The 26,203-nt window shown below is 50.2% G+C and overlaps 1 protein-coding gene across 1 annotated transcript; it reads right to left on the reverse strand.

The window, feature by feature from the left end:
- Window positions 1–13,582: 13,582 nt before the first annotated feature.
- LOC138566796 (rho-related GTP-binding protein RhoU-like) lies at window positions 13,583–25,974 on the reverse strand. The gene is made up of 3 exons (XM_069644453.1): window positions 25,426–25,974; window positions 20,209–20,267; window positions 13,583–16,253 (listed from the first exon to the last, which is right to left on the reverse strand). The coding sequence occupies exons 1-3, from the start codon at window positions 25,652–25,654 to the stop codon at window positions 15,795–15,797; spliced, it is 747 nt and encodes a 248-aa protein (XP_069500554.1). The 5' UTR covers window positions 25,655–25,974; the 3' UTR covers window positions 13,583–15,794.
- Window positions 25,975–26,203: the final 229 nt, after the last annotated feature.

The following is a 26,203-nucleotide window of genomic DNA, read 5'->3' on the forward strand; positions in this document are numbered from 1 at the left end:
AAGGGTGTGTTGGAAATGGGTCCGAAATTTTGCGGATTATCCATTGACAGTCCCGGTTTTTTTAGAATGGGGGTAACCATGGTTGCTTTTAATTCATTTGGTATACTACTTGCTTTAAGAGAGGCATTTATAAAATTACAGATTGCTTTAATAAACTGCGGTGGACATGTTTTTATAATCATGGAAGAGCAATCATCACCCCTACATTGTGACGGTTTCATATGCTCTGTGATTTTTAACAGCTCACTTTCTGTGATAGAGTGAAAGTTGAACTGGGGGACAGACGGGTCACGCGTGAAACCTTCAGTTACAGCCCCACCAGCATCAATGATTGATTCCCTGTTTTCGAGCATGGTTGCCCTGATTTTATGAAGTTTATTATGTAAACCTTTTTGTATCTGTTGACACCATTCTGTGTCAGTTTTAACTAGAGAATCAGGCGAGACCGGAGTAGTTTCCTGTTCCTTTAAAATCTTAAAGATTTCCCTCGTGTTAGATTTAGCTTTACTTATCCGGCCATTATGGAATTCTTTTTTAGCTTCCAGAATCAACTTTTTATATTCACGTACGGAGATCTTATACTTGACCAGTAACCCTGAGTGATGCTCCTTTTTCCAGGCAAAGTAAGCTTTCCTAACCTCAGTTTTTTTGGTTCTAAGGTCATCCGTGAACCAAGCCTTACTTTTATGCTTGTTAACCTTGATCTTTTTCAGTTTAAGGGGGGCTAATTTGTCGGAGATGTACGCCAGGTTATCTGTCAGTTCTATAGCCATATTTTGTGGAGACATCTCAGTGTGAAAGTTTACTAGGCTGTCCTTAATCAAAGGCTCAATATTTGCCAACGTGATCTTTTTTAGGCTCCTTGTTTCCAGTTGAAGAGGCACAATTGGCAGCTTCACGGGAAAAGGCGTGTCCACCGTAAAGTGCACAAAGGAATGGTCAGACCAGGGACACAAACTTGCGCTAATGTTATTACAATTAACATTATGAGTGCCTAACCAGTCAAAAACAGACAGAAACCCATTTTAGATGGACCGTGTTTTGGCAGTAAAGGACTGTGTGAGAAATTGGCGCCCTGACTAATGTTTAGTTCAAATGCTGGGCTGCAGATTGAGGCAAGATGTGGGCAGCCTGCCAAAGTTGCCTACAGTAAGTAAATTGTGAAGAGGGGTGGTTTGCCTGTTGTCTGCGAACAAAACACAATTGAAATCGCAAATTTTGTGAAAATTTGTTTCACAATTGGGGTTGTTCCACATAATATCCTTTCATGCAATTAATGAATGGTGCAATGTGTTGTATACTTGTTTTGTATATGCGACATTGTTGTGTTACCACTTGCTTATTATTGGTTTAAATCCATATGAACTGTGCTTGGATCTGTTTTTGATCTCTTTTTATTTACCATGGTAAACTGTATTTCATTCTAATGTGTACCTTATAACATTTTGCAACATATTTTCAGCCTCTGATGATGATGAGCTCGAAACACGTGTCAGGCTGTTTGACAAATAAAATTCAGTCGTATTTGCGATTTCAATTGTGTTTTGTGTGCAGACAACAGGCAAACCACCCCACTTCACCATTTTAGATGGCCATTACAGTTTGCTGAGTCACAGGTGGATGAATTGTATATCACCAAAATCGCCTGGAAATTATCTAAAAAACATAAACATACATGTAATCAGTGCAACTTGTGGTTGCTGAGAAACAGGCTGAAGTTATAATAGTAATTTTAAATGAATAGTTCATTTTTAGGCTAATTCAAATAGGAGCTATGCTTCCTCCAAGCCATTTGCCAATCTGTGCCAGCCCTTGAACAGAGTTTATTATAAGTCTCTTACGGGCTGGTTGCCTGAAGTTGGTTGCAGCTCATAAATACCTAGGATTCGCCAACTAGTGCCATTTGTCCTGCTGCAAGCTGTGCTTTCAGAGACAGCAAGTCTGGGTGACACTTGGTTTTCGACACCCATAGCAGCACACACTTTATCGCAGTTGTAAATAGCTGTGGGGATATAAATGCTAGGCTTGCAGGGGGTGAGTTCTTTATAAGCTTTGCCCACCAACAAACCAAAAAGGTCTGTCTTGGGTCTAAATTAAATCGTCATGTGACCCATGGAACAAAGTTTTTCTTTTCCCTTGTTGATGGTATTTTGCACGTGAAGCATAATATACATTAAATCTCATTTACACGCACAATGTCTTTTCCCTGACATCTTTATGTTGGCAGGGGAAAATGTTTCTCTTGTCTTGCTTGAAACTGCAAACACACATGCACAGCCGTTTTGCTTTCAGTATTTAGAAATCCTGTTTTTCATGTGAAAGGGACCTTTGAATGTCCTCTGCCTTTGTGAATTAAAATGCTGCTTTTCCTTTGGTAATGACAGGTTGGCCTTTTTCACATGGCCCTTCCTTGTGTTACTTGCAGAAACCCTACAGTCTGCTTTAATAGGCCTATTTTCGGTGTGAGAGTTTTGTTATAAATGCTGGCAATCCACTTTTTAAGTGGGCCCTCCAGTCCAATTGGTTTGGGGCATTTGATTACAACCCCATGTGGTCTCAGAGTAAATTACGGCCTTAGGTGGAGCCAGATACACAAAATATGTGGCCATATGGAAACCATTCTTTGACTATGCGGACTGCTATCCGACTCTGGTGGTGAAGCCTCTGCTTCTTAGACACTTCTACATGTTATAAAGAAGTGATGGGTCTTTTTCAATGTGAGGGGGGAATCGATTGAAGGGAGAAGAGCGATATGTGGGGTATATAGGGGGATTTGGGGGTTACTTTGGCTGGCATTATGGGGTGTTACACCTCGGAAGCCGATCCCGGCATTTCCAGCCTGCATGTTTCACTCTAGCGACAGATGTACTTCTGCTAGAATTAGTAAATGCAGATTTCTAATTGCTCAATTTGGCAGAAGGCGCTTCTCCGCTCCAATTTCCAGAGTTGGAGATTGCTGTGGAGACAGGGTACGAGAGCCACTTGTGGACAATGGAACTCCTACTTTGTTCCCATCATTCCCGGGGTGTCATGTGATTAGATCCGCCAATGGGTGATAAGAGCCTCTCCCTCATCATAAGGATTTAAACAACATCCACCCGCCAAACGCTGCTTCTGTTTGAAGTAGCTCCCGGTACTTTTTTGAAGTTCCGTCTTCATTACCTTATACATTGGTTCGCCGATTGATTGCATGTGTACCAAACTTTGTGTCCTGTTATCCTGGACTCCTACTGCTAAATGGACTGCTTTCATTGTCTTCCTGTGTATCAAATCCTGTTTTGCCTTACACGGACTGCTCTCTCGCAACATATTCTCTGCCTGCTCTCGTGTGTCTGCCTTATCTGCCTGTATGCCTAATCTCACCCTACCTTACATGGACTGCTTGTTGCTTTACCACCGGCACCCAGAAAACCAGTGTTCTGATTCCTGCGTGCTTCTGATATCTCCATCTCTGCCTCCTGTCATGGATCACAAGGACTGCTCTGCTCTGAACTCTTCCTTCGCCTACCTGGATTGTTTGCTTACCTGTGGATTCTGCATCCGTGCACTATTGGACGCTGTGCAGCTAGAGCACCTACTCGTACCTAGAGTGCCTTTCATGCTACCCAGTTCAAGACTTCCTATACTAACCTTTCTTTTTGTTGTTTTTTCCCTGCCACTGTGCATTATGACAATTCTTCAGCACGCTCTTGCTCAACCACGGTAAGGAATTCCTCTATTCCTTGACATATATATTGATACAGTTGTAGCAAGCTAGCAATATCTCTACCACTCTATTTCTGTAGGGAGGCCACTGCTTACCATCTTCTAGGAGGGAGGGAGGGGAGATTGGGCTCAGGTACTCATAAACCAGTATTTCCTGTTAATGGTCTCTGACATTAACCACATTACTGACCTGTACTTTTTCCTTTACAGCTGGTGTCATGGCAGTGTGCTCTCCCCGCTCTTTTAGGTGATCAGCCCCTTTGTCTGCCTACTTGATCCAGCAAAGGGGCAAGAGTTTTCCCTCAAGAGAGGAGACTCGGGCTTTAACACTGCCCGGGCTCTACAATCAAGTCGGGATATCAAGATTTCGAATCCTGCCTTTCTGCTTCATTTCTCCACCAGCTTGGTGAGTTACATGGGGGAGCTGCAACATAAAGAAGACCCAATATTAGGACCCTCCGGTCCCCTGCACACGTTTATAAACTGTAAAAAAAAACAGTCAATACTCAATGTAATATGTACATAGTCTCTTAATAACACAATTTGAGAAGAGAATTTTAGTACCAACAAAAATGTTGTGAAGTTTAATTACAAACAATATCAAAAAAACAAGATCATCTAAAATCTGAGCCTGCTGTCAGCTGACGCATTCCGAGGTGATAACCTCTTCTTTCTGAGCAATGCGGACTATCCTCCCTTCAAGGAGTAGATCAATCAAAAAGCGTGATGGAACCTGGACTCAGTTCCTGTTTCGATAGGTCTACTTCATCATATATTCAAGTGTATAGAGCCAAATCTAGAAGGTACAGCTACAAGATTATGGTGTGTACATTGGTCGACAGCAATTCCCCCAACGGGGTCATATTTCCATACATGGATGTGTATTGAAATCAATCGCGGACAGCGTCCGTTCCTATCGGCAGATGTGAAGGCTTCAGAGACGATGTATCGCAGTAAGAGCAGCATCCGTACTTCAAGATACTAAACGGAACCAAAAAGTATTTCATAATCAATTTTGATCCACATAATAGTGATCAGCCTACTAAGTGATGCATGCCTAACCCCCATACAGGGCAATCCAAATATATACTTGATATATTTGGATTGCCCTGTATGGTGTTTAGTATCTTGAGGTACGGCCACGGCTCTGAAAATTCACTTCTCAAATTGTGTTATTAGGAGACTATGTACATATTACGTTGAGTATTGGCTGTTTTTTTACAGTTTATAAAAGTGTGCAGGGGATGGGAGGGTCCTAATATGGGTCTTCTTTATGTTGGTTTTTGTGGTGATTAAGTGCCAGGATCATAGTTCCTCCCCGTACCTCAAAACCTTTGTGGGGACTATTTCGTGTGTATGTTGTTAATCCCCTATAAATTGGTATATTTATGTATAGGTGAGCACTGATATTACCTGGTTATGGGGGAGGTGATCGCTGGCACTTATGCTTTGGATCTAAGCGGGTTCACTGCATTTGCTTGTCTGCTGGTTCACCGTTGTTTAAATACAAATTGTTTGAAAAAACCATTTTGTACACTTGGAAGGAACGTCTATTTTTTGTGAGGGCCATATTCAGGAATTCCTAACAATATAGACACAACTTTACCAACTTTGAAAAGATCCACCTTTGGTGTGATTGACACATTATGACTGGGTACTACAATATGAGATCAAGATGGTACACCTTAACATTCCATGCATCCAGGAAATGTCACATCCTGTTGACCTTTGTTCACTTCCTCTGCTGTTCACATAGAAAACTGGTCAGAAGTTGATGTAAAAATGGAAAGAAATTTGGATCCCAGCAACGCTCCTTATGGTTTCTCTTTCCATCTGGTATGTTCATGGTCGCCTTTATCAAACTGGACGCACCAGTGAGAAGGTTGTTTGTATTCTTTCCCTCTATAGAAACACTGTTCGACTGTGGGTTTTTGTTGTACTGGATGGCAGCCATGTTGCGCGTTTTCCCACTGGGCTTCATAGGAATTCTGGCAGGTGCTCCATGGCATCTTCATATTGATGGGATTCTGAGGAAATATTTTGCATCTTACCCTGCACACTTGAGAAATTTGGACTTCAGGTACTTCTAGATTATGAATTGTGCGAAGTGATCACAATTAGCTTCCTGAGGTATGTATCCCGGAGTTTCCCCATCTCTGGTGTACTGTCTTCACTCATTGTTACCAAAGCTGGATAATCTGAGCACCTAAACCGTAACCCTGTTTGTGCCCCACTAGTTCTCGTAGGGTGGCAATTGGTTAATAAGCAACAGATAGTTCTAATCCTCGTTGGGGTGCAGCATCAGCAGGACACGCTAGCCTTGATAGTGGCTCACTTCCTGGTTTCTCTTCTTTCAGGAGTTAGAAATGAATCAAACACACTCAAGATGCCAACCTTTAGAAGGGAGTACCCCCATCCAGGGCCGGCTTTAGGTCCGGGCGACCTGGACAGTCGCCCGAGGAGCCACATTAGCCACCTGCCACACCAGCTCCGCAGAGTCTTTCAAGGGCTCCCCTGCGCTGGCGTGGTGGGTAAAGTCACCCTATTGAAAAGAAATGCGCCCTGATCTCAGAGGCAAAAGACTGGGCGCATTTACTTTCAATAGGGCGCCGATGCTAAACACAAGCATCAGCGCCCTATTGAAGTGATTAACTCCCCGCTCCAGCGCGGATGTAATCACTTCAATAGGGCGCCAATGCTAAACCCAGCATCAGCGCCCTATTGAAGTGATTAACTCCCCGCTCCACCCAGCATCAGCGTCCTATTGAAGTGATTAACTCCCCGCTCCAGCGCGGATGTAATCACTTCAATAGGGCGCCAATGCTAAACCCAGCATCAGCGCCCTATTGAAGTGATTAACTCCCCGCTCCAGCGCGGATGTAATCACTTCAATAGGGCGCCAATGCTAAACCCAGCATCAGCGCCCTATTGAAGTGATTAACTCCCCGCTCCAGCGCGGATGTAATCACTTCAATAGGGCGCCAATGCTAAACCCAGCATCAGCGCCCTATTGAAGTGATTAACTCCCCGCTCCACCCAGCATCAGCGTCCTATTGAAGTGATTAACTCCCCGCTCCAGCGCGGATGTAATCACTTCAATCGGGTGCCAATGCTAAACAAGCACGTGGCTGCCTTTGAAAGGCTTCCTGATGCTGCTTTAGCATCGGCCCTAATCAAGTGAATAACTCCCCGCTCCAGGACCTAAGGCCAGCCCTGCCCCCCATCCCTGCATTCAAGGGGCTGTGTTCCTTCGTTCTAAGGAGTAAAGGGGTGTCTCATTGGAATCATGATGGGACTGCAGATTGTATGAATGTGGGCTGAAATTATGATCTCGTTATATCAGTGATCGAAGAGACCCAGGAAAAGAAAGCAGCTGGGTTTCCAGGAATGTTGGTGTGTCCCTCGACAAGACTAAAGCCAGGGGGAAAAATGGCAATTCTTTTACTTGGTAGCTGTGTGTGCCCATCTTATTTAGTTTTCATAGTGCTTTGCCCGGGGTTCTTGACATGTAGATTTGAAAACTTGTGTTTTTTAAAAACTGATCCATGACGAGTCAAAATATTTGTTTTAGTAGAAGATGTAGTAATAGTATAGGGAGGGCTCTTCAGATGACCCTTAGAAAACACCTTAATTGTAGGGCCTTGTTTTGCTTCCCTATTGGATGTTTACAATAATATGTATGCTGCGTGCCTCTAGTTTACACCCCCAGATTTCAGAGTATTTATCTATTAAACTCTTCTACATTTTGCTTTTTGCATTTTGAATCCCCAAGCAGCTGTTATGTTGTGTTATTCAGCTTTTATATTGAAATTTTGAATAACACCATAGCGGTCATCAAGGCGCTGGCACCTTGCCCAGAAAAGTGCCATACTATGCGCCCATTGGGGGTCACCAAACAATAGTATGTCAGGGGGTGGCGGGGGGGTGTGAAAACAATCATTGGCAATGCTAGCAGTTTGGGCTTTTGTGGAAGTATGTGAAAGGCATTTGAAATGCACTGCCGTCATACTAAGTGAATGCACCATTAATGGTAGAAGTTTGAATATGCTCCACATACCTGGGCATATAACAGCAGTGCCTGGCAAAAGCCTATCTAACACCTATATACAAGCAGAATCTGCTGGCTTGGCTAATGGTTGTTTCTAACAGGACTTCAGTGAAAGACACACATACTACTTTAAAATCAACTGGCTTAAGGCAGACCTGGTTAAGACATTTGTATTACACCAGTAGCACGTTTACAGCACCAATTAAACCATTAGCTCTCAAAAGACATCTTTGAAAAAAAAAACTGGACTGGCACTTCCAGGGAGCACAAAGTTAGAGTTTTTGTCTCGATACGGTTAGCTGAAGGAGATCCCAGCAGGGTGTACGTTTCCCCCGATAGGGTCATTTTAAGCACTGAATCTTCACGGGGGCGTCGGTGACAGTGTCCGCCATCTTAACGATGCAGCAGGCCAGGTTGAGTCCTCACTGGTGTTCGCTGCGGACAGCCCCACCAGAGTCACATAAAGAGGAACCGGCAAAGCCGCACTTGGGAAGGCCAGGGGCCACATCGGCCAGGTCAATAGTCTGGAGCGCCTGCGATGATTCACTGGCACCTTGGCAGCAGGCCCGTCGTTCCGCTTCTTCTCCCCCATGGGCAGGTTCAGAGTCCAAGAGGGGGGTGTGCCAGCATAACCGCACCGGGGAATTCACACCCACTCCTTTCCTTTTCACCCGGGGCAATCTGCCCCCTCATCAGTGTGGCCCCATTGGCCGGTCTTGAGTTGAGGGCGCACGAGCACTCCCTTGGGGAGCTGCTACCCTGTGGCTGGGCGATCACAGCAGCCTCTTCCGGGTGGGATGTGCGGCTCCCTCCGCCTGTTGGGCATGGGGACCTTCCATGCTCGTCCCTCCTGGTGGGTTTAGCGGAGTTGCCCTTCTTGCCCTGCGCCCCCCTTTGTTGATCGCTGGGGCACAGGCCAGTGCTCCGTGGGCCATACTGAGTGCAGGCCCTCACATCTGCCCCCTCCTGCCATGGGGAGGCAGGGCACGCTGCCGTTCACGGGCTCTTCGCCCCCCCTCTCCTTGTCTTGGGGCTGGGACACTCCAGGCCCCCTTGAGGGATGCTGGTGGGCTGGATGCCTGCTGTGTGGCAGGTTACTCGAGGTGCTGTCTCCCACTGTCGTGCATCGAGTTACATTTCCCTCCCCATTTTTTTTCAAACTTTTTTTTTCTTTTTTTTTTCTCACTGGTGCGGGCCTGGGATGTTTAGGCCACGCCCTTTCCTTTGTTCGGAGAGGGCCGCCACGGGACTCCGTGGTTCCACAGTTTTTTTTTTTTTTGTCATGGCTCTCACTGGAGCACTTCTCCTGTAACTATGGGGGGGGAGCATTGTCGCGCGGCTCTTGCCGCTGTCCTTGCTGCCTGGTGCGCGGTGCCAGCAGGCATGCAGGGGAGGGCCAGCTCACTCTCCCCACTTGTTGTGGCCAACGCCCGAGGGCAATTCTCCTCCTCCGGCGGGCTCCGCCTCCCCTTATCCGCCTCCGGCGCCGCCTCCACCTCCCCGCGGCCGATGCCGTAGGGCAGCCCTCCTCCTCACGGGGAAGAGGAAAGCGTGCCGCCCTCATCCCACCAGTAGCGGGGATCGCCCGGCAACTCCTTTCCTCCTAGCGGGGCCTCCTCCCCGTCACGGGCGGGGACCCGCGTTGTTTTGCAGCAGCTGGGGCCACCGGGCATCTCCCTTCAAGTAGGGAAAAGGAAGCTCCCTCACCTTGTTTCGCGGAGACCGCGGGGCATTCACACTTCCCCCTAAGAGAGAGAACAGCTTCCTCCCTCCTGATGGCAGTGGGGGGGCAGTCTCTCCCCCTCATGCGGCCAATGCCGCGGGCACTCTTGCTCCCCACAGGGGAAGCGGGGGGGGCGGCTTCCCTCCTCCTGTGGCCACCGCGTCACTTCTCCCATCCCCCTCAGGGGACGGGCAGGCCGCTCGCCCACCCTGTTTCCTTCACGGGCCCAGTTGGAGATGGGCCCGCCTCCGCATGTATTCTTCGGGCATGCAGGGCCCGACTTCCTCGTCGCCATTATTGGGGGCTGCTCCGGACCACCGGGCAGCCCCATACTCTGGTCGGGTGGCACCCGACAGGACACACGGGGGTGGCGTTCACGCCACAGACTCATGGGTGGGGGTCACCCCACCCGCTCTGGACCACCGGAGCTCCACACATGGCTGGGGACACCCAGCACACCGCGGCCCCGGCTCTGGGGGCACCCAGGCTGGGGTCGCTTCCCCCAACCCGCCTCACAGGGTTAGGGGGACCCACAGGGACGGCGTTGCCCGGCAGGGGCACCGTCCGGACGGCGTTGCCCGACAGGGGCACCGTCCGGATGGCGTTGCCCGGCAGGGGCACCGTCCTCCAGCTGGGCCCCGTCCTTGGGCCAAGCACACACAGCGCAGCACCAGCATGGTGCTTCCCAAAGAACGACGCTGGAGCCTCGTGATGGAGTGACTGGCGAGCCGGAAGCGGCTTGCTTCTTTTATTACGTTGGTCCCGTGGCTACTGCCACGTGACCCATTACAACATCCTGGGAGCTACCATGCTCCCAGGAGGGGTCACCATGCAACAGGTGGGATGGGGCGCGAAGTGGGTGGGAATGGCTGTGGGGATTAACGTGGTCATGGGAAGTCAATGGGTGGGTAAATAACCAAACACCTACAAGCATTGTGTCCCTCCTCATATGCCATCACTCCCTAGCAGTACTCCAATACATTAGTTTTGGCGTGTAGTCAGCCAAAACGAAACATGGAGACAATTGAAAAGAATGGAGAAGCGGGTGGAAAAAAAAAGGAATCCACAGTACACATTGAGTAACTTCGGGGTATTTGAGTTAGATGTATAAGGAGGGGTGCAGGTGTGGAGAGAGGCAGTGGATCATAACTGAATGCACATCTAGAAAGAGGGAATAGAAGGCACCTCGTGCCAACGATCATGGTTGGGATGGCAGCAATAGAATTAGTGGAAGCCTTGTTGGCTGATGGCAGGACCAGCTGCCGACCTTGGAGATTTGTGAACAGCTAGATTCGGGGAATTGTGAAATCGCAGATAAAGGGCCTCATTACACGGATGGCGGAAAGGATTTACCGGTACCGGTAAAATACCAGTACCGGTAAATCCTTACCGCCTTACTACGAGGTCCCTTTGCGGGTTGGGAGATTTAACGCCTGCTTTTTGCAGGCGTTAAAATCTAACCCGCTAAGGGACCTCGGAGCTAATTACGGCACCGCAAAATTGCGGTGCCGTAATTAGCGCCTTCCCCATTCCCATAGAGCCCTATGGGGCAGAAATGGGAATAGGGAAGGGCAATGGTGGAAGGGGGATTTACCACCCCTCCAACCTTGGAATGGGGCGGTAAATCCCCTTTCCGCCAAGGCGGTGCCGGTATTTTACCGGCATGAGCCATGGCGCTAATAGCACCATGGCTCACCGCCTACCGTGTAATGAGGCCCAAAGTGTGCACTAAATTGCGGAGATGTGTCTTCCACTCCCATCCTGCCAGCGAAGTCCTCCCATAAGAATGTCCTTTTAAATAAACGTTTAGCCATCACAATGATGGTTGTCACGTTCCCAGTCGTGTGCCCCCGGCACTGGTCATGTATGCAGATCCAGGCACTCATGTGCCCTCGGCACTGGTCATGTATGCAGATCCAGGCACTCAGAACGAGATATGTGTTCCCATTTCAAGCTTTGTGTTCCTGATTCAAGAATGAAATGTGTTCCAGTCATTGCAAAACCTTGAACCGGCTTGAAAGCCAATACATGTATGAGTAACAATTGTGACTATCACAAAAGCAGCATCTTGGCAGCTCTAGAAGGAAGATCTCAAACACTGAATGATAGACCATGCTCATGACTGATCCCAAAAAAACATAGCTCCGCTGAGAGACATTAACCATGGGAGAGGGAATGCATCGCTCAACGGAGATAACAGAAATACATTGGGAAGAAAGATCTGATTTTGTAACTCAAAAAGGTGCAGACCAGAAAATGTGAGATTGTGGTTAGCCTGTGCACTTAAGTCATGGAAGGCCCAAAGTTCACTCTTACCAACTGGACCAAAATTGGTGTGGTTAGGCCAGGGGTTAGCAAACGTTGTTGGACTACAAATCCCACCAGTCCTAGCCAGCATATGGTGAAGGAATCATGGGGGCTCTAGTCCAAAACATCTGGAGAACAGCAGGTGGCAGACCCTGGCCTTGGCCTATCATATTATCTGCCTGTGCCTACATTCCTTGTAAGCCACAATTGGGGACACTTCCACGCAGACTGAACACTGATGTAATCCTTTGCATTAGTGAACTAATCATCAGCGGCACCTTGGTGAATTGCAACGCAGCCATGTAAATAAGCCCTCAAATGAGCACTCACATTGAATGCTACGGGCAGCCATTCCAGAATGGATCTTTGCCACTGTGCAGCAGCTCTTACATAGTCACATGAACATCCCCAGACCAAGTGGGAACTTGGCTACTAGGGCCCCACCTGTGCACGATTAAATGTTGTTGGCCTTCCCCCAAAATACTGCCAATGCCGAGACCTAGTTGCCATGCGTGGAGAATTGTTGTTATGTTGTTTGATCTGTTGGTTTGCTGTTATTTTGGCAGATTGCACCAATCCAGCTCAATGTATACTTGTAAACAATGCACAAGATTTATGGTATCACTATTTGTTTACAAATGCCAATAAACACATTTAAAAATAAATAGTAGCATGAAAGGGTTAGTTACACTGAGTGTGCATTTGGGTGCAACTTTACACGTAGTCAATTGCCATTCTGAAGGGGGCTGCTGGTGATTACTGAAATGCAGGATACCAGTCCTTTAAGCAACAAGCACTCAGATCAGGACCAATCCTGTTTAGCCTCCGAACACGTGGAGAAGATTTATTTTATAGTTATAATTGCCCCGGACCCCCATTTTAGAAAATGTAAAAACAATTCCTCCTGATCTGCAGGACCCAGAAGGACATGTCCCAGTCATTTTACCCAAAAAAGGGGCTTCCATCAATGCTTTAGAGAGACAAATATAATTCATTGACGATAGCTCTTTCTAGTTTCATGCTTTCCCTTGAAATGTAACACTGTTGGGTCCAGCATAGCTCTCCTGCATTGTTTGCGAACAAATACCGACTGGAAAACGGTTTGCCGCTGTTCTATCAGTTTTGTGGAGTGTATCGTTTTTTGTTTTTTTTGTGGTGACAGCAGCCAGGCAGAAAACAATTCTAGATCAATTTGACCCAAAGAAAATGTCACGCCGTGACATGACCAACTTCGCCTCTCCCACATCGTTGTGTGGGCGGCCTCTAGTTTGGGCCGAGTTACTAGGAAGTGACTTTGGGCTAGGGAGGGGGCGGGACTAAGAGGGTCACGGGGTTTCGGCAGTTACCCATTAATGTAGGACGAATAAAGACGTTCCAAGATACGCCCTGTGTCCCTGTGTCTGTGGCCTAACCAGGGCCTGCCTGGTGACGAGTCCCGCGGGACTCTGTGCATGGTCTGCACTGGGGGTGCCACAGCAAATGCAACAGGCGCTGCATGTTGGCCCAGTTTGTTTCCATCAGTCAATCAACGGAGACAGTCTGTGCGGCCCGGTCCTTTATGTGCTAGCAACCACCCCAGCAACGAGTTTCTTTCATTGGTGCGTTGATAGTCACCTTTTCAATGTAGGGAAATGTAAACATGACTGAAAATGGACAGTGGACCTGCCCATCAATAAGAACACCATTTTTGCAACATTTCAACAAATCACAAGTTTTTGGGTGCTCTTTGATTGATGGCGGACGTTAGCCATCTGGTGTTCTGGTCATTGTAACCGCTAGACATAAGAAAAACATAAGTCTTATTTTTTTCCTCATTTTGTAATGCCAACTGATTTTATTTCCATAAAACAAATCACATCACATTAGTGGAGGAATACCACTGCATACAACGCAGCGACCTCCGGCAGTCTCAACATACATAGAAAACCTGGCAATTGAGAACAAAATGGCGTCCACTTTGTGGCAAGGCACTGAAACAGGCACCAAGGTACAGATGTGTCCATTTTCTGACACCAGCAGTGGTGGCCTGGAGATAGAGACCGTAGGCACCAAGCAGGTTATCCTGGGGTTTCGGCCTGGCCCCCACCCCACATAATCATTCTTACACGCACAGGAGTCAAAAATCGCTTCGTAAAACAGAAGCTGTATAAAGATTTTACAAAATCCAACAATCCCCGATTCGGGATTGGAGCACAGATTAGGTTCATGTGTAAAAAGTGCAAAAGGTGGTGGGAAGACTGATAGAAAGGGAGAGTGCAAGACAGAGAAACGACAACAAAAGTACCAGAATGGAGAGAGGGAGCTCAGGGGTATGTATCCCTTTGCCTGCTAATAGCCAGAGTACATTAAAGCTGCCTGCGCCCCCTCACCCCGACCTGTGGTCCCCGCTACTCCCCATTTATTATTTTATGGCAAAGCACACGTGCAATGCCAGCCAAAGGGCAGACTCAACTAAAAAGTCTGCCAGGTGGCCAGGAAAGAGGTTTTCCACTAGCAAAATATACACATCTCTGGGACCACCCAACAAGAGGTTCTGTCTCCCTCCCATTCCCAATGGGAGAAAGAGTTGCATTTGTGTGGTTTCTCAAGCAGCAGCACCACAAAACATTATACAAATATACACACATAAGTAAATATGGCGTCAAATAATGTGAGCTTCAGCCTTTGCCAAGTCGCCCACGGTGCGCAAACATGTGGTGACCCTGGTGCCCGGTTAATGGGCTGTACATCTCAAGTAAACCCGATTTCCAACTGGATTAAGATTTCCAACTGCATGTATTTTCGTCAACTGAAAACTGCAGGGGGTTATGCACAATCAAGGTGTAGCACACACATGGGAGGGGTGTGCTGCCTAACAGCAGAGGTGCCCCGCCCCACTCAATGACTGTAGGTACTGCTGGGTAAATAGGCAGAGCAAGGAGTCCGAAAGAAAAGAAGCAGTGTTGGAAGAAGAGTGCTAGAGACACAATGCTAGAAGAAGCCAGAAGAAAAAGATTAGGGCCAGAGGACAGAAAAGAGCAACTCTTGGTCGGAAAGTTAAGCAGTAGAACTGGTAGACGACCTCTACACCCCTTGCCCCCCAATTGAGCATAAGCACCATAGTCAGACACGAGCACTAGAAGACAGACACGAGTGCCAGAAGGCAATGCCCAGTGCAGAAACACACAGCCAAAAGTTGGAAGACAGGCATTAAAACTGGCAGACTACCACTATAACTAGACATGAGCAATGGAATACAGACATGAGTGCCAGATGGCGATTCCCAGCACTGAAGCACATGGCGGAGAGTTGGAGGATAAGCATTAGAACGGGCAGACTACCACCAGTCCCAGACATAAGCAATGGAAGACAGACTTGAGAACAATAAGGCCATCCCCAGCGCAGAAACACATGTCCGAGAGTTGTAGGATAGGCATTAGAACAGGCAGACTACCACTAGTGCCAGACATAAACAATGGAAGGCAGACATGAGAGCAGGAAAGCAAGCCCCAGCGCTGGATCACATGGCCGAGAGTTGGAAGATATGCATTAGAACTGACAGACTACCACCAGTCCCAGACATAAGCAATGGAAGACAGACATGAGAGCCAGATGGCAAGCCCCAGCGCTGGATCACATCCACTAGACATGTAAGACAAACACTGCAGCAAAGTATCAGAGACCAGCACAGGGCAAACGGCACATTCACATGTTCAATCAAAGGACCGTTGGAAAATGTATTTTTACAAAATAAAATCCTCAGGACTTAGTTGCGCACAAGCCTGGAAAGAAGCCCTCACCACTGACATCAGCTTGCCCATAAATCTCCCCCATCCCCCAAGAAAAATGAAGACAGTTTCTTTTTCCACCACGCCACGACCTCGAGAACTGCAATCAAGTCTCATTGTTCAAGCTGTCCCTTGTGAGGTCTAGTCTTAGCTGAGGTATTGTGTCGGCCACCCACCTGGCACACCAAAAGCCAATAGTGCCTAATGCCTAAGCACTCTCCAAAATGTTTCACCGGGCAAATACTCAGTGGACGCAGACATATTTCTTCCACCAGGACTTGGAGAGGGTCCTCATTTTGTTGGCTGTGGTGGCTTTCATTTTGCGATCTTTGGCAGCCTTGATGTCCGAATACTTGAGGCCATTGAGGATGGTGGTGTCAAACACCTCCTTGAGGTTCTTCTGCGTCAGAGCAGAGCACTCCACGTAGCCCACAGCGCCAACCTTCTCAGCCAAAGTAGTGGCCGCCGCGGCCACCACAGGTTTCTCCTTGTACCGGTCCAGCTCGATCAGGACCTTGACGTCCTCACGTAAGTCACACTGGGTGCCCACCAAGACGATGGGAGCTGTGGGGCAGTGTTGTCGGATCTCCGGGATCCACTTCTCGGACACGTTCTGGAAGGAGGAAGGGCTGACCACGCTGAAGCACAGGATGAAGACATCAGCCTTGGGGTAGCAGAAGTATCTCAGCTTGTCAAACTCATCCTAAAGAAAGAAAGGCAGAAAGAATGTTTAGGTTACTGCCGGCTTCCAATTATAAACAATTCCTCTGAGATGGACGCATGGTCCTCAGCCTTGATCAATTACCTACTTAGGAGCAATCCCGCAATAACAAGAAATATATGCACCCCAGCACAATACTATATCATATCCACCCCCCAATTCAATGATATGAGGGGCATGGCTGAGTGGCAAATGTGAGCGAGCATGAATTAAGGGAACTGGGATATTTTGGAGGACTCCTTGTACATATATTGGTCAAAAGGGTAAAGCTATAAGGTAAATTAGTGTAAATCAGATTTATTGCAACAACCTCCTAAAGTAAAATTGAGAAAACGTCATTGTTATGGTATTGTCTTCAAACAACAAAACAGGTGTGGCAAGGAAGACACACTGGCCATTTCTGGGCATAATGCTATTAAAAAAAAGAGGGCTCAACCCATCTGGTGGCGTGAGACAACAGATTAGCAGCAATTTGGGATTGGCAAATGCTCTGCCCAATCAGGACTCCACCTCTTGATAACCTTCAGTGGGTGGGGCTAAAATGAACTGTACCAGAAAGTTGACACGGCTGAGGATGGGACAGAAAGCAGGGCTGACACTTGTGCTTTTGTGCCAAAAATCAAAGAGGGTGTCCTTGTACATCCCCCGCTCTCAGTACTGGAGTGTGTTGACACCCCCATTGCAGGAGGCTTGAGGTCAGCCTTGCACTGTTTTTATTGAATGACACAAAATGGTTCACTACCCTGGGCAGGGGTGCCCACCATTTCAGTTCACTTCTCTTTTATTGGTCAGGTGTATCACAGTTATGGACCTTGCCTGCTGACTCCACTCCTAATACCAGCGTGAGCTATACTCCCAGCCCGGTAGCTTCATAACCAAGGGCACTTTGCAAGATGGGACTGACAGATCTGTGTTTCTATATAGGTATGGACTTTCAACTCCCAGAAGTCAGAGCTGTCTGGCAAATAATCCAGACTGGAGATGGTGACATGACGTGGGACCAAGTGGCAGTTCAACATTAAGACCAGCTGGCAGCTCTCTGCACTAAAATTCTCAATCCGGAGTGGCCAGAGAGGGCAGGCAGCACTGCACCTGACGCAGGACAACGCCCCTGCCAGGGAGCTCTCCACCTGGGCAGGCCGCACGCCAGCCTCGTGTGCCAAGGAGGCAGGGTGACTGCAGGTTCACCTCGCTGCCTCCCTGCTCCGTGGCCCCAGAGATTACCTCATCTCGGGTGTCCGTCAGCAGCGAGGCCGGATCCGGCCGGATCCAGCCGGCAGGTGAGCTGCTCATTGCATGTTTGTATATGCCTTTCTGGTGCACGCTCAGAGTGCGAAGGTTACTTCACGGCTGGCAAGTGGCCGCGTGTCACGTGAGGCCCCTTGAGTCGTGGCACTTGGAATTCTGGGACCTGTGGTTTACTTTTTCCGATTATAAGCACTGGTTCTACTGCGTCCCAGCCAGCGTAGCGGCGATCGCAAAAGGGTCCCTTGCATCCAGTCGGCTAACTCGGTGGGCAGAGCGCCCGCTTTGTCTCCAACATTAGCATTCCAGGCTAATTTGGGGCTCAGAACAGTGCACAGAAACTAACAAACCACTCACCCCTGCTGAAGGGGCGTCTGCCATGTTCATTCTGGAGCAAGTGGGAAAGGTTTTGCTAAGCGTATCAGTGTAATCTGCCTCGCAAACACAGCCCACGTATCGCAATCCTTAATTGCATACCCCCAACCTCGCTTTTACAGAACTATGGTCTACGTAACAGGCTTGGCATGGACCCGTCTAGCCGCTGCACCCGTGCCTCCCTGTGTTTGTAGCATGTATTCCCTGCTTTCTCGTCTGGAAACCCCTCGCGGGGGCACAGGATGCGTCTCCAAGGGCAAGCCCGGTCACTCCGAAGCTACTACGGGGGTGAAGCGGTGCAGGATGAGAGCCTCTTCACATGATCTCATGCCATCACTGGAGTCCAGTGGCTTGCTTTGGTCAGGCCATGTTCAGCATTTCTCCAAAAGTGCAAACAATGGCTCTTCATAGCGGGCAGAACCCCGCACTGGTGCACACATGACACCGCGGCCCACTTCGCTGGGCAAAGAGAAGCCATTCCTGTTCTTTTCTTTCTATTCTTTCCATTCCTTTCTAAATAAAAAGAAACAGAAACGGACTACCATTTTCAGAATGGCGGGGGCCATAGTGATCCCGCATAGGGCGTGCTAGGTTCTCAGCAATCTCCCATAGGGCATGCTAGGTTTTCAGGGATCCCCCTTAGGAGGCGCTAGGTTCTTAGCATTCTCCTAAAGGCATGCTTGGTCTTCAGGGATCTCCCTTAGGAGGCGCTAGGTTCTTAGCAATCTCCTAAAGGCATGCTTGGTCTTCAGTGATCTCCCATAGCGGGTGCTAGTTGATCAGCCATCTCCCATAGGGCGTGCTAGGTTCTCAGCCATCTCCCATAGGGCGTGCTAGGTTTTCAGGGATCCCCCATGGAAAGCACTAGCTTCTCAGCGATCTCCTAAAGGCATGTTTGGTCTTCAGTGATCCCCCATAGGGCGTGCTAGGTTCTCAGCGATCTCCCATAGGGCGTGCTAGGTTTTCAGTGATCCCCCATAGGATGCGCTAGGTTCTCAGCGATCTCCCATAGGGTGTGCTAGGTTCTCAGCGATCTCCCATAAGGTGTGCTAGGTTCTCAGCGATCTGGCGTGCTAGGTTCCCAGTGATATCCCCAAATACGTGCTAGGCTTTCAGCGATCTCCCATAAGGCATGCTAGGTTCCCAGTGATCTCCCAAGGACACGCTATGTTCTCCGCGATCTGGTGTGCTAGGTTCTCAGAGATCGCCCCATAGGATGCACTGGGTTCCTAGCGATCTCGTAAAGGCATGCTTGGTTCTCAGTGATCTTCCATAAGACATGCTAGGTTCCCAGCAATCTGGCGTGCTAGGTTCCCAGCAATACCCCCATAGACGTGCTAGGCTTTCAGCGATCTCCCATAAGGCGTATTAGGTTCCCAGCGATCTCCCAAGGACATGCTCGATTCCCCGCGATCTGGTGTCCTAGGTTCCCAGCGAGCTTGATCTCCCATAAGGCGGAGTATGTTTACAGCGATGTCCCATAAGGAGTGCTATGTTTTCCGCGATCTCCCATACGGCGTGCTAGGTTTTGCGCAACCTCCGTGAGTGTGCGCTACATTCTCAATGATTTCCCATGGAGCATGCTAGATTCCCATTGATCACTCTGGGTCCCTTGAATCTCGGTGCTTGCCAACCTCAACAGGTCTTCCCAGCTGCCCAGAAGCAGAGGGATCAAGACTTACTGCTTCACCCACAAGGCCTCCTACACCGCAGAAGGGGGTGCACATCCACAAGTCAAGCTTGCATTTGGATGGCACTTATTCTTGGGGCTCACAATGCACTTGACCTTTAGACGCCTCTGTGGAACCCTACAAAAAGAATGTCACAAACCAGGCAATAGGGAGCTTGAGTTAGGTTTTCTGACTAGGGGTGTGTGCATATTACTATAATTTGACAGCACTAGGCCTTTCCCACAAGATTTAGGGCCGAGTCATAGAATGTTTTTCACGGTTCAAAGTGCCTTTGCACAGCTGAAAAGTGACTTTGCACTGCCGACACAAACCCTGATTGATGGAACTGTGCAAAGTGTATTTTTGCAGTACAAAATTACTGCACTGCAAAAATACACTTTGCACAGTTGCATGAATCAGGGTTTGTGTCACTGGTCAGCAGCGCAAAGTCATTTTGAACCGTGCAGATACTCCATGAATCGGGCCCACACTGTGCATATGTGTGGAATTCAGCAAACAATCCCCAGAAAGGTGCATAAAAGATGACCTGCCTGGGCCCGCAGTGCATACATGCAGAGAACTGTAAGCCAGCAATGCCAGCAGGGGCTGGTTAATGATCAGAAGGGACGGTGAGGGTCCATGCTTACCTGTCCCGCAGTGTCGCAGAGCTGCAGCCGGACGGGCGTGTTATCCACCTGGACGACAGCTGTAAGAGAAAAACACACGTGGGTCACCATCAAGAACACAGAACGGCAAAGATGTAAATATCCCAAGGGTCAACATGCGTGTGGCGGGGGCGTCACCGGCAGGGCTCAACCCAGGTATAGGTAGGTCTTCCCGGGTCAGAGGCTAACTCGGCTATTCCAAGGGCGTAGCCAGGCAGGTGTGGTAAGGGCTTCCCAAGCTAACGGTGGGGCTTTAAGGACCACCGCAGCAGCCAGAGTAGGCAGACGTGGCCCGAAGTCAGTGATGAGCGCGGGGCCAGGGACCCCACCCAGTGTAACCAGACCCCTCAGCAGGTGCACATAACAAGTGACTCTAGAGCCCACCCCACAATGCAATGAACCAGGCCCGCCGGGAATACAGGAACGCTGTAGGTCGAGATGTATTCTAGGGCCTGTTTTTAAAGTAGAAGTTGTGGGTGCTCATGGCGGGTCTCCGCATTGGAACATTTCATGGCTGCTCTCAAGTTAACCTAAAACTCAATTAAACCCTTAAGTGCCAAGGACGAGTATGCCAGTCCTTTTTGCATAGACTTGCATAATAGCCTGGCACTTACTGTCTCCCTCAGCCCCCCTCTCCCCTGCTCTGCGATAGGCCGTGCGCCCCCCCCCGTGGCAGCCCTCTATACGGCGAGGTGCTAACCCACCAAGTCTACCCCCTCACCCCACTACAGCATATTACAGCAAAGACTCCCCCAGGAACTGAAGTACCTCGCCAAGGAGTTGAAACCTAGCTAGAAAGCTCAGTGAGTTGAGGGGTTACTGTGGGGATTTTAAGGCCCAACAGACTCACTTTTCACCCCCATCAAGGTTGACAAACAGGGCACCCTTCAGTTGGCAACTACGCGCACCTGTCCATCGGGACCCTGGGGTTTTGGCTGGGCTACAGGTGATTACCCATGCTGTCCCGGGAGACCCAGCCGGCACTCCCATAATGTGTGAGGGAGTGATGGAGCCAGTCCCTGCTAAATGATGGTCCATGCATGCCAATGAGGCCGGCTAAATGCTCACGCCAGAGCCAGTCAAGCAGAGCCAGTCAAGCACACCCGCTACCATTTCCTAGGCCCCTCCCGCGTTTGCTTTGGGACATTCTATGATGTTTATTGTTAATTTCACATTCTTGCTGTTCATGGCCTGTAAGAATGTCATTGTAGTATCCCTTGTTCCCTCCCTTGCCTTGAAGCGCTTTGAAACACGTTGTGTATAAGCGCTATATAAATAAACTACCATATCATATCGGTATTAACGAATGGAGCCGGCGCATGATGCCAGCCGGCACCAAACTCTTTGGTCCCCAACTGGGCAGAGATGGTGTTCACCCACTGCCGGCACACGTGCAGTTTACAGACACGGAAACCCCTCCCACTTCCCCCAGCCAAGGAGGGCTGCGTGTCGTAGCCCACGGGCCCCCTCTCTGCACATGTCAGCGCTGGAAGCGGCCCCCGGCTGCGCTCTTTCCCAGCAAAGCGTCTCAAACTGCAGCGCTGCCAAACACGTCACAGGTATTGCTTACCGAGGGTGGGGGGGGGAGACGTGTACAGTCAGCTCCTCCACCCGCCCGAGGGCCCACATTACGTAACGGGCGGACGCGTTAACCCCTGGTTGGACTTGTGAACGCCTGGCTGCAGGGGGAAAGGGTCCGCCTTTCATCCTTGGCTCGGGCGTTACACACACAATGCAGCATCGCTTGCTACAGAGCGCGTCTCTGTGCGCGTATCCAGCGGCGAGGAATCGCGGCGACTGTTGCCAAGCTCGTCCGCAAGGCGGGTGTGATACGCTTAGCATGGTCGAATATGAGCCATGCTTCGCTTTCTTGGTGCTCTTCCAAGCCCGGCCTTGAAATGGCTGCACTCATGCTTACTCTGCGCCATGACCGCGCTTCTCGGTTTCTAATAGAAATAGGTGTTTTTTTTCTTTTTTGCTTTATGTAATTGGTGCATTATTTTTAAGAGTGGTTGTGTGCAAGCTTTTGATGTACATGTGTATGTTGCTTGTGCATTTGTATCTTGTTGGCTTGTATAACTTTGCGTAAGGTTGTGCATGTGCAACCAGAATCACAAATAAACTTTAAAAGAAAAATGGCGGGTGGCAACACCTGTGTGCCCAGCCCCGGCCTATATTGCGCCCCACAGCAGCGCATGCTCCATGCCCACGCTCTGCAGTATGCCACCTTCCCACCACGTGGGCATCTCAATAGGATTTTAAGAGGGATTGTGTGTTGGCAGTGCGACGCCCTCTGGGGGCACCCGGACAAGTACCAGAGCGGACTCCCACCCACCGGGGTGTTCCAAGCGCTCTGCCAAGAGAAGGATCCGGCCAGTGCGTCTCCCGCTGGGCGCCGAACGCACGCACACTTCCCTTCGTGATCCCACAACATGTATGAGCGGGCCGAAAGCAATCATCACGAGCGGCTGTGTAAAACCAGGGCATTTCATTCAAACGCCCGAACTCTTTGGACTGGGCTGTCCGCCTCGCCAGTCCGTGGCCACCCACGTCGCTGCTTCTAGGAGCTAGCCCGGAAGCAGGGCAAGTTATCTCTTTCTAGCTGTCCGGGAGGGGCGGCCCGGCCAGTGACTGTCTCCTGTGCGACCAAGACTCCCAAGTCATATCTGTGCAAATCGCTCGATGCCTCCGTGCCCCCCACATGCCAGCCTATTCTTGGGCGCGCTTAGAAACACGCCAACAACACTCCGAGGCTTGACGCATGTGGGAGCCCGGACAACCACCTAAACGTGCCGAACTCAAGAGCAGGGGGGGGGGCGGTATTCCATTGCTGGGGTACTGCTTGAGCAGGAAAACGCAGTTTGACGAGCGTGTTACTGGCCACTCGGGGGTCACCAGGGTAACACCCCCCCTCCATGTGCTAAATGCCCTTTTAAGTGCAGATTTCTTCAGTCCCTGCTAATTAACAGCCCCAGCGCGCGCATTTGTTTGGACGGGACATGTCATATTTGAAGGGCACCCACACACCCCCCTTTCGTGGTGTCTGGGGTTGGGCGCCCTTGCCCCTCCACCCCTCACAATGGGTGGTGCCGGTGGTTGGAAGGTCTGATGCGTGAACCCCCCACCCCCCTCCCCGCAGCTGCGCCTGCAGATGGTGTCGGGTTTTACAGGGCTAATCGGCGCTCATAAAATGTCCACACAGAGGAAGTGAGCTGAAAATCCATGGGACTGCCACATAGGAGACGACTGGAAGAGGCCCACCCCCAGCAGCCAGCCAGACCCGAGGCGATGGGGGTCGGATATCCCACGATAGCCAACCTCAGGCACATAAAGGGGGGTGCCGTGAGAGCTGCCCCCTTCACCACAAACCCACAGGAAGCGGTGACCTGAGCTGACACGACCTCCCTCTAGCCATGCGCGATTATAGCACATGTGTGGACGTCCCTTTCCTGTCCTGGGGCACCCAATCGCACATGCCAGGGCAAATAGGATGTGCTGGCAGAAACCAGGTTGCAGAATCTATGCTCCAAGCGCTCAGTAAAACATGTATTTTAGATAGCGCTTACTTCTAATCGTGCGGTTTCGCAGCACTGGTAGAGAACACGTGTCTCTGCTCTTTGAGCGTGGCATGTCTCTGCTCTTTGAGCGTGGCATCTCTTCCCTGATTTAAGACTTGGTTGAATGCGAGGATTGAATATCTCCTGGGTAAGACCCCCCCCCCCCGCCCCAACCTCCTCCTTGTCATTTAATATAGATCTCAAGGTGGAAATCAATACATTATTTGTTTTGCATAACTTGAGAGACGCGGCAGAGGAAGCCCTGAAAGAGAACCCGGAAAGGGTCAAGGCATTCAGCGGTCGGTGCGCTACATTCAGGAAAGTGCGCATCTAGCGCGGGCTTTCCTCTTCCCACGGAGCATGCAAGGCGCTAGGGTGCGTGCCGAGGTGCCCACGTCGGTGCCCAGACGCCTTTTGGCGTAGCCTGTGCCACGCCATAGAGGCTCGCCCGTGACTGGCGGCGCGTGCCCATGCTGCCCGGCTCCCGGGCGGAAGCAAACACTGAGGCGCCCGATGGCGGCACGTCCAGCTCCGCACAAGTGGCGCCCGCGATAGGTCGCTGTGCAGAAAGGCGGCAATGGCTCGAGAGAGGTGCGCCTCTTTGGGACAGAGTGTGTGAAGGACATGAAATGTGTCTAACAACCGAAGTGTTAAGATGTCAAAGTAAGGTCGCCCTGTTGAACAGCACTTGATTGTATCGTTGTGTAAGATCTATTGTTTTATAATGTATGGCTATGCTGGCTTATTGACACATTTGGTTTTGTTGAATTTCTATTTTCCTTCTGGTTTGATATATTAAAGGGCAATTGTATTTGACTGAATCACATTCGATTTTTTAAAAAAGAACATTTCTTCCTAGCGCTCAGTTCACTGGCGCACATTTTACTGAGTGAATTCCACGAGGTTATCACCTTTGACCTGCCGGGTAGATTAGAACACATGTCTTATCAGTGAACGCCCAACCCGCTGAGCTATCTCACAGCAATCTAAAAACGCTCACCTGCCCTCGCCTGAAGTGGGACACCTCAAGAGCACGCCATTCTCCAAATAACCACTATCCACACTAATGTTAAGCAACAAGTTACTTTTACTAAATGCACTGCACTCTTAGAACCTCTAGAGGATGATAAAAGGCGGAGTCTGTGCTTTGCTTTTTACGCATGTTGTCCTTTTTGAGAACCTGTGTGTGATTGCGGGCAGTCTTTAAACCGCAGCACTATAGATGCCGAGAAAGAAGCACGCCCCCCTACGCCTCAGGCGGCGGCCGCTCCGACCCTCCAGTCAGGGCAAAACATAATATATTCCGGCTGCTGCCACTTGCACAATGACCCCAGCAGCGGCCTGCGTATGAGCGGGCAGCTCAGGCCCCTTTCATTGTCAGAGGAGCGGGACGGGACACCACGTTTCACAAGACAAGAGCTAAGGCGGGGGTTGCCGTGACCCTTTATTAACATAACCCTCTGCCCCCTTTCAAACCTGTCCCCCTGATGCCACGGCAGAGGAGCGGGTACTTTACTGCACGCCCTTATCCCCAAGCAGACATATCAGGTGTGAGTGCATTCTGGACAGGAGAATCTCTTTAAAGTTCTGTATATGCCACCCCCTCCCCTCCAGCGCACCTGTGCCCACGCGCGGCACCTACCTGAGAAGTCGTCGAAGGCGGTGGGGATGTAGCGCGTCGGGTACCCGTTGGTGGTGTAACTGACCAGGAGGCTGGTCTTGCCCACCGCCCCGTCCCCCAGCAGCACACACTTGAGGCGCCGCTCCAGCGGGCTGCCCGGGGCGGGCAGCGGCCGAGGCTGGTGTGGGGGCACCGGGGGAGCGAAGGTCCGCGGATAATCCATGGCTAGGCTCAGCTCCTGAGGGGGCATTGCAAGCCCGGCGTCTCGCGGCGCTCAAGGGGTGGGCGGGTAAGGCTGGCGAGGATCCCTCCCCCGGAGAGATTCAGAGCTGGCCACGCCGTCACTGGTGGCCACACAGGGCTGCAGGGTGGTCCGCTCCTTGCGCCGAGGCTTGCAGGCTGGCCCTTCCTGCACGGTGGCCCCGAGGTGGGCAGGTTCCCGCCGGCTCCCCTTGCCTGTGTATGCTTCTAAGCGCATATGGTGATTTCCGGAGATGCCAAGCGCTCATTCGCACAGATCCTGCCGCCACACGGTGTAACTTGCGGAGTGAAAGTTCGGCTGTCTTCTGTAGGGGGTTGTGCAGCGTGGGACGTTTTAAACTTCCTTCTCTTCCTGACTCCTCCTATAAACTCCAGCCAGCTCCCAGGCCACAGTCCCCACAGCGTCCCCAGCTCCTCCCAGTGCAGGAGGCTGGCGACGGAGCAGCAGGGAGCAGTAACCCACTTCGGAAATGCAGCGGCTGGTGGAAGGCGCCACCTGCCGGCCGTTTGCGGTATTTCTTCAATGCCCAGATTTACG

The sequence above is a fragment of the Ambystoma mexicanum genome, chromosome 2p (genome assembly GCF_040938575.1).
Source record: "Ambystoma mexicanum isolate Mex_15411 chromosome 2p, UKY_AmexF1_1, whole genome shotgun sequence".
NCBI classification, from domain to species: Eukaryota; Metazoa; Chordata; class Amphibia; order Caudata; family Ambystomatidae; genus Ambystoma; species Ambystoma mexicanum.